Source organism: Lactuca serriola, chromosome 3 (assembly GCF_051521515.1).
Source record: "Lactuca serriola cultivar US96UC23 chromosome 3, Lser_US96UC23_V15, whole genome shotgun sequence".
Taxonomy (NCBI): domain Eukaryota; kingdom Viridiplantae; phylum Streptophyta; class Magnoliopsida; order Asterales; family Asteraceae; genus Lactuca; species Lactuca serriola.
Window position 1 is genome coordinate 83,092,987 of NC_136410.1, and position 8,719 is coordinate 83,101,705.

The 8,719-nt window shown below is 35.1% G+C and overlaps 1 protein-coding gene across 2 annotated transcripts; it reads right to left on the bottom strand.

Annotated features, from left to right (window-relative positions):
• Window positions 1-1,330: 1,330 nt before the first annotated feature.
• Window positions 1,331-5,031, bottom strand: LOC145092774 (uncharacterized). Of its 2 annotated transcripts, XM_079030751.1 has the most exons (3): window positions 4,725-4,978; window positions 2,079-4,657; window positions 1,331-1,935 (listed from the first exon to the last, which is right to left on the bottom strand). In XM_079030751.1, the coding sequence occupies exons 1-3, from the start codon at window positions 4,841-4,843 to the stop codon at window positions 1,655-1,657; spliced, it is 2,979 nt and encodes a 992-aa protein (XP_078886877.1). In that variant the 5' UTR covers window positions 4,844-4,978; the 3' UTR covers window positions 1,331-1,654. The 2 variants fall into 2 exon arrangements, with proteins under 2 accessions (XP_078886877.1, XP_078886876.1); XM_079030750.1 differs by having other exon boundaries at window positions 2,079-5,031.
• Window positions 5,032-8,719: the final 3,688 nt, after the last annotated feature.

The window sequence follows — 8,719 nt, forward strand, 5'->3', positions numbered from 1 at the left end:
TTTGCTTGTTAGTATAGCTAGTTAGTTTTCTTATGATATCTTTGCATAAAAAAGTGCTCAACATTAAATATCATGTCTTTAATTGTTCTTTTTTTTATGCTCATCAATGTGGAGAACCCCTGTTTTAGTTCGATCACACTAACAATTTTCATAAATCAAACAATTTGCAATCTCTTTCATGATCTATTGAATATCCATGAAACTAAGATGATATATAGCACTTATACATTGTATTTTCCAAGTAAATGATTACGAAAGAAATAGATCCTGCTAATTACAAATCTGTTTGAGATTAGGCCAATGGCAGCTCACAAGAGGCTCGTGGACCCCAATAAACATAGAGATTCGCGTACAAATATTGAGAATATATATTGCATTATCCAGAAATAGGTGTAAATGAATGAACCAAAACCTTGCTTAGTGCATTAATGGCTATGTGATAATGAGATGTTTAGTGGGCAACTTTTGATGTTGATTCTTCTGAATTTTGAATGCTAGAACTCTTAATCGTAATCTCAATCTTCTACTTTAGAATATTCTAATATTATATAACTTGAATAATTATAAAAACACTTCAACATGATATGGCAGGATATGGATATAACATTAATTGATTTTATGTATAAAAAAAAGTGTCAAGTATGAACTCAGACAAAGAAAGTATGCAGAGACTAAAGGTACTGTGTTTGGTTTTCTAGTAGCACATCTTCCATTCCAATTAACAGCCGATTGCATGTAAATTGCTTTAAGATGCAAAACTTGTTAGTATTTAAAAGTTGTCATCTCTCTAAAGACAAATTTTACCTATAATGTAAAATATAAATATCTATTTTCTAATACAAAATTTGTATATATGAATGAGTTATGTAGCATAGGGGGTATATAGCATCAAAATTATATTATGCCAAAGTAGGAGATTAGAAGAATGATGAAAAACCATTGTCAAATCCCATGAGTCGTTGGCCATAGTAAATAGAAAAAAAAAAAAAACACAAGAGACTTTTCAAATATTTTAATTTGAACTTCTTTTTTTTTTAGTTTTGTTGAAACTTTTTCAGGGTAACTAATTATCCCACATCTCTTACTAAAAAACCCCACTCGTTGTCACACACCTAACCGATTGCCTCCCAACACCAACATGCAATTGATGGGAATATTGTATTTTGAATTAAGATGAATTGCAACTTATACAAACTGGGAATATTCTCTGTATATTGTTTAAAACTCTATTGGTTTTTGTATTTCAGTCGTTATTTATTTGACATAAACTGTAGAAAATAATTTATCATTTGTAATTAATCTACCATTGTTATTTTTGCTACTTGTTACAATTATTGGAAAAGCTTGTTGGTAAGCTTCACTTGAAAATAAAGCAAGTGAAAGTTCGTTGCTAAATTACAGACAACTTCTGTGTAGCTAATCAGTCATGAAGAGTATTAAGTGACAGATTTGTCCTTCACTAATACTTGATTTTCCAGAAATGAAGCTTCTAAAAAGATAGCATTCTTCACTAACTTATTTGTTGATCTAGTACATAAAGATTTAAGAAATCATATGAGAAGTTTCATAACAAGTAGGCATTCAAATCAATACATATTATCAGGATGCATATAGAGAACATGACAAAAGAAAGAGCATTGAAAGTACACTATTATCAGGCCTTCATGAACAGATTTGAAACTTGGCGCATTGTTGGCCTTTCTTTTGGATTTGAGTTCAAACATGCTCTTGCGAGATTGAGTACCAAATTTACTTGTTTCTCAAGTTGTGGTGAAGGAAGTGGAATCCGACTATCTCCAACATTTGCTAACACCAGATAATCAACAGACAACGTTGGTAGTTCACCAGGATGCTTTCCCATGATCACTTCTAATGCAACGATCCCAAAGCTATACACATCGCATTTCTCAGTTGGCACCATCGTATAAGCGAGCTCTACATCCAAAAAAAACATGAGATAAAAAAAAAGCTATATTAACCTCACAAGATTCAAACATAGATACGTGTATGAACATATACTTATTAATATATTATGTAACTTAAGAAAATGTGGAACTAACATCACAAAATTATGTTACCTGGCGCGATATAACCACAGGTTCCTGCAATTGCGGTCCAGTTGGATGAGTCTAGCTTTAAAAGCTTGGATGTGCCAAAATCAGAAATATGTGCCTCATAATCAGAATCAAGAAGGATGTTGGCAATGGAAATGTCTCTATGAATTATAGGAGGTGAGCAGTCATGATGCATATAAGCCAAACCATTAGCTATACCCTTTAGAATATTGACCCTTTTCAACCAATCCAATTCTTTTGCTAAGACATCGCTTCTTAAGATTGATCCAAGGCTCCCCTTTTCAAGGTATTCATAAATCAAAAACGAGTGGCGGGCATGTGAGCAATATCCATAAAGTTTCACTATGTTTCGATGCCTTATGTTCGTTAATGCTCGTATCTCATTAACGAATCCATTATGATCAACATTCTCAGATGATGATGGGTGAAGCTTCTTGACAGCTACCACATTGTTAGGTTGTATCTCAGCTTTGTACACGGTACCATACCCTCCAGTCCCAATACAACAAGCTTCATCGAAATCATTTGTTGCCTTGAGGATATCATCGTACACTACTTTGCCATCAAAATTTGTAATGGAGAAATAATCACCAGTTTCTTCTTCCAATGGTTTCTGTAGAGACTTTTTCTTTTGTTGGTGATAAGCAATGAAACCATACGTGAATGAACCAAGTAAAAATACCCCGATAAGAGGGAGCATAATTACAAGGATTAGCCTATGGTGAAAGGGAGTGTGTTTCTTCTTCATAATTTGACTTGCACACAGTTTCACTCCTGTAACATTTCCACACAAACCTGGATTGCCTTCTACAGATGCATTCACGAAATTGGGGCTTTGGGGAATCGGACCGGAGAGCTCATTGTAAGAAAGGTTGATATCAATCCCGCGTGGCAAACTTGTAAAAGCATCAGGAATAGGACCAGATAATCTATTGTGAGAAAGATCCAATTTTTGTAAACTTTTCAAACTTAAAACTTCAGTTGGTATTTCTTTCGTGAGCAAATTCTGAGATAAATCAAGTTTTGTAAGATGAACCAATTTACCAATCTCGGGTGGAATGTTCTCATTGAGCTTGTTATTACTAAGATTCAAGTAGTGGATTTGTGCCCACCAACCAATACTTCTTGGTATCGACCCATTCAATCTGTTTGTGGATAGATCCAGTACTTCAACAAGTTCATAGGATCCAAACTCTTCAGGTATAGTACCTGAAAGTTGGTTATTAGCCAAGGACAAATTCAACATGCTTTTCATCTTCCCAAACTCCTTTGGAATCTCACTAACCAAATGATTTGAAGATAGATCAAGTCTTCGTAGTTGTGTTAAATTTCCAAACTCTGGTGGTAAGCTACCACTGATGTTGTTAGATCCCATCACTAAGGATGTCAAATTCTTGCATTTACTCCAGTTCTGAGAAAGCTGCCCGTGAAAATTATTGTGGCTGATATCAAGGTAATCTAAGCTTGGATAGACCCCAAAGCTACTCGATATATCTCCACTGAATTGATTTTGATTAAAAAGAGCTCTAATTAAGCTAGGGCAATTATGTAATCCTCTTGAAATAGACCCACCGAGTTGATTATTATTTACCGAAAAAAGTTGAAGCTTTCCTCCATGGCACAAACCTCCAGGCAAATGGCCGGACAATTGATTTGTGTCCATTTGTAGCTCGAACAATTCCAAATTTCCCAATCCTTGAGGAATTGAACCAGATAATTTGTTCGCACGAAGGTACAGAATCTGTAGATTCCCAAGGTTTGCAAGAGATGGAGGAATAGACCCATTAAGTTGATTGTCACTCACCGCAAGACTAGTGAGAGACTTCAAATTTCCAAGTTCAATAGGAATGGGACCAGAGAGTTGATTTTGGTCCAAATAAAGGAGATTCAAAGATGTCAAATCTCCAAGTGATGAAGGAATACAACCACTAAGCTGATTGTCGCTCAATTGAAGATCAATGAGAGATTTCAAATTCCCAAGTTCAGTAGGAATAGGACCGGAGAGTTGATTGTGGTACAAATAAAGGAGATTCAAAGATATCAAATCACCCAATGATGAAGGAATGGAACCACTAACTTGATTTTCGTTCATCACAAGTTGACTGAGAGACTTCAAATTCCCAAGTTCAATAGGAATGGGACCAGAGAGTTGATTTTCGTCCAAATAAAGGACATTCAAAGATGTCAAATCACCTAAGGACGAAGGAATAGAACCACTAAGCTTATTGTTGCTCAGCTGCAGATCAATGAGAGACTTCAAGTTCCCAAGTTCTGTAGGAATGGGACCAGATAATTTATTTTGACTTAGGTACAAAAGTTGTAGGCTACTAAGGTTTGCTAGAGATAAAGGAATAGAACCACCAAGTTGATTGTAGCTCATGGAAAGTCCAGTAAGAGACTTCAACTTCCCAAGTTCATTAGGAATGGAGCCAGATATATTGTTTGAGTATAGATACAAGATTTTTAGCTGGTGCAGATTTCCTATTTCAGGGGGAATTACTCCAGAAAACTTATTCAATGAAAAATCAAGATATACAAGTTTGTTCAGGAGTCGGATTTCTGATGGGATGGGGCCAAAGAAGCTGTTTACGCCGAGATCAAAATGTGTAAGATTGTGTAGCAAAGAGAATGAAAATCGATGGAGTGTACCTTTTAAGCCGGATGAACTGAGGTTCAACCTTTGAATGCTCCCACCAACATTGCAAAGTACTCCAAACCAAGAAGTGCATGGAACTGATGCACTGGAATTCATAGAGAGAGTAATCCATGAAGAGAGCAAGGAGTTTTTTGGGATTTCAAGGCCTACTTTCCATTTAAGAAGAGCATTGGCTTCCTCTGAAGTAGCAGAAGCGAAATTTGGTATAAGGGATAGTGTGACAATTAGTAGAGCTAGGGAGTAAAATAAAAAGTTTGAGGAGTACGTTATTTGCTTTGTCATGTTGCTTTATAAAAAAGGATGGTCTGTGTCTACTAATTTATTGTAATTTATACTTGAGCTACCTTTTTATCTTGTTTGCTTTTCTTTTACGTACTCGAAAAGGAATTTTGGGCATTGTGATATTTTTACACAAGAAGTGTCTTTTACGTTAGAATTCAGTGTCATATTTTTCCACAAAGGAGTGTATTACACTTTGAATTATATCTCTTTTTTTAACAACAAGACATTATAGAGAAAGCATCTAGCAAGAAGCTAGGAAAATTACAAGAAATCCAACATATGATTGATACACCAGTTCTCTAGACCCTAATTTGGTTCTACACTTAATCTACGTGAAAGCAAAAGATTTAATATCAGACACAATAGAGTGAACAACAATTGGCTTGCTATCAAACACCTCTTGGTTCCTAAGACGCCCAATATAAGTCTTCGTAATAGTCTTGAGAGCAGTACCAACCATCCACCAGAGTTGTCACACTTTGAATTGTATCTGTCAAGATATTAATCCTTTTTCTTAGAGCAATGAAACTCCTTGTAACCCGAAATTTACCAAGGTGCTAGGATTACAAAAAAAGAACAATATTATATGTTATTGTTGTATTTAAGAGTGTAGTTATATAACTTACCTTGGTTATATAGACATTTATTTCTGTTTTTTGATTAATGTTAATAGAAGTTTCACTCAAGGAATGTTTTACTTTATAAATCCGTTTGTAACTGATGACTATATATAGATGATTGTCTTGTTGAAACTGTGTGAATGGGTAAATGGAGATAGTGACATGTTTTACTTCAGATTGATCAAATTGTGTATATTTGTTTTCGAAATTAAATTGGTTTTGGTAATACTGTTTTAAATTACAGGCCAGACTAATTTTAGAAAAGATAAAATATAACTTCATAAACTGAAACTTCTGATGGAAAAAGTTGCCATGATAGTCTTTGTCAACAGAAATTTCCATCTTTCAGTAGCCAACTGTCTTTATGTGAAAGAGTAGGTAGACCAATGACACAGCAAAATGGAGTGTGTTTTACTTCATATATTAATGTTCATGGTCCACACTATATTAATGGGTCAATGGAGAAGACTTCCAGTACCGGTCCTTCAAATTTATCTAAAAAAAATAAATGAACCTTGTGAATTCATTGGACGTGGGAACCAGGGAAAATCTGGAGATTTAAAATTTTGTTAACAAAAAAAAAAAAAAAAAAAGAAAAAAAGAGGCAAGTGAACAACACCAAAATATCATATTTTCAACTTCTACAAAATGGCCATCTATCTCCCAGACTTCAAAAAAAAAAATGAATTACTTCTGTTTCAAAATGGCTTTTTCAGTGCATATTTTACAAAAATTATGTCACTTCTACAAATTGCAAATATTTCTAAGTGTAAAGCTTCTAGATGGATAAACAAAATAACTTCTAGTTGCATCTATGCATTTAGGCTATCCATTATACTCATCACTAACCACCAATGTGGTTGGTGCCACCTCATCATCACACCCAACCTTTAACCACTTGGGATTTTTTTTTTGGAAACAACAAATACTTATATAAATATGAAGACTCTAATACAGCTAGTAACTGTGACAATAACCACTTGGCATAAAACACCACTCTACATCATTTTTTATTTAGATTTATATGAAAAATACAACAAAAAAACATAGATTTTTTAAAACTATTTTCCATTCATTTAAAAAACAATACACTAATAATAAAAAAAGACGAGATTTAAGAAAAAGTCAAAAAAAGAATATATAAAAAACCACTCTTCCTTTATGTTGTTTTGGTACAAATGCTCGGCTATGTCTTCTCGAAGGGCAAAACACGTTTAACTATTATTAATTTTAAGTACTCTTGCTAAAAATTCGAACCGGCTATGAACACTTGCTTCAAGTTACCTATGCCATTCTCATCATACGTGCAAATCGTTCGACCTTCATTTTCAGTTATCATATTATGCATTATAATACATGCATATATTATTCATTTTATTCTTTCTATATCCTAGATTCATGTAATGTGTTTCACTACATGCCATGTCTTCCCGAGGACTCCAAATGTGCTCTCTATATCATTTCTAGCAGATTCCTATATTTTTGTACACAACTTTGCCTTTTCAGTTCGAGTTAGCGTGTATGCCCATAATAAAGGTGGAGTAATTTGGGTACGTCCCATCACATGTTATTTGTATATTCCCATTCTCAAACAATAATACAAGAACTTGCAACTCATTTTATGTGATTGATTCATCATTCTGATTCTTATTCCACACATGTTATTTCGTTTTGGACTCATAGTTTCTAGCAGACTCCTATATTTTTGTACACAACTTTGCCTTTTCAGTTCGAGTTACAGTGTATACCCCTAATAAAGGTGGAGTAATTTGGGTACATCCCATCACATGTTATTTGTATATTCCCATTCTCAAACAATAATACAAGAACTTGCAACTCATTTTATGTGATTGATTCATCATTCTGATTCTTATTCCACACATGTTATTTCGTTTTGGACTCATAGTTTGTATCAAAGCTTAGTCTTGTAGATCTAAGTGATTATTACAAGAAACGATCATAAATGATGAATTTTTTTTCACGAATCTCACTCCATTCTTCAAGTTTTGTAAGTTTTCCGAAGTGGAAGTGAAATCTCTCTTGTATTTGGAAACTAGAATATGGATTTGAAGTATATGTTTAGATTTGTTGTTCTCTAGATCTATTCTTGATTTGTGTTTGAAAAGTGGAGTACAAGAAGAAATTCTAGTTTTATTCTCAGATTTGAGCTCATATATGTTTTCTCTCTCTAGAAATCTTTTCAAATCTACTTTCCCCCTTTTCAAATTCTAGATTCTTGTTAAATATTTAATGAGGTTATCAGACTCAATGTTCCTTTTATCTCTAAGAGTACAAGGAATGAAAGTTATAGATCCAAATTTATATCTCTATGAGTACAAGGAAATCTGCACCACCACCACATATCACCACAACCCGTCTCCACCACCCATCACCCACACCAGCTACCACCACCCACCATCCTCTATAACCACCACCTACCACCCCACATGTCACCCCCACCACCGTTCACCGCCAAACATCACCATACGTCACAACCACCCAACACTACCATCCTTCATCCCCAACCCATCAACACCACCACCATCGACCCACCCACCACCTACTATAACAACCACCCACCACCCCACCTGTCACCCCACCACTCTTCACTATCACCACTACCCATCAACCACCACCACCTATAACCAACACAAATCAACTAGCACCTATGACCACCATCACCCACCACCACCCACCAACCACCACCACCATCCCACTTACCACCTACAACCACTACCTATCACCAACCCTTCACTACCACCACTACCCATGTGACAACCCAAAAATTTCTGTTAGTTTTAACGTCGAAAATAATTAGGTCAAAAAATTAGCCAAATTTATCCCGAAAATATTTTTGACCAGATTTAAACCCGTTAGAATATTTTAAATAATATTCTTCAAGCGAACCAAAATTAAGGTGGTATAATTTTAAAATTTGCCATGATTAACGATAGTCGTGAAAAACCTCGTTCGCGGTTGGTGTCAGGTGAACCCCAACCAGGTGAACCCCAACCAGGCCATAAGCTCCACCCTATATAAGGGTTGAGTGGGTTTCATTCCCACCTTTTTCCCACCTTAGACTCTCT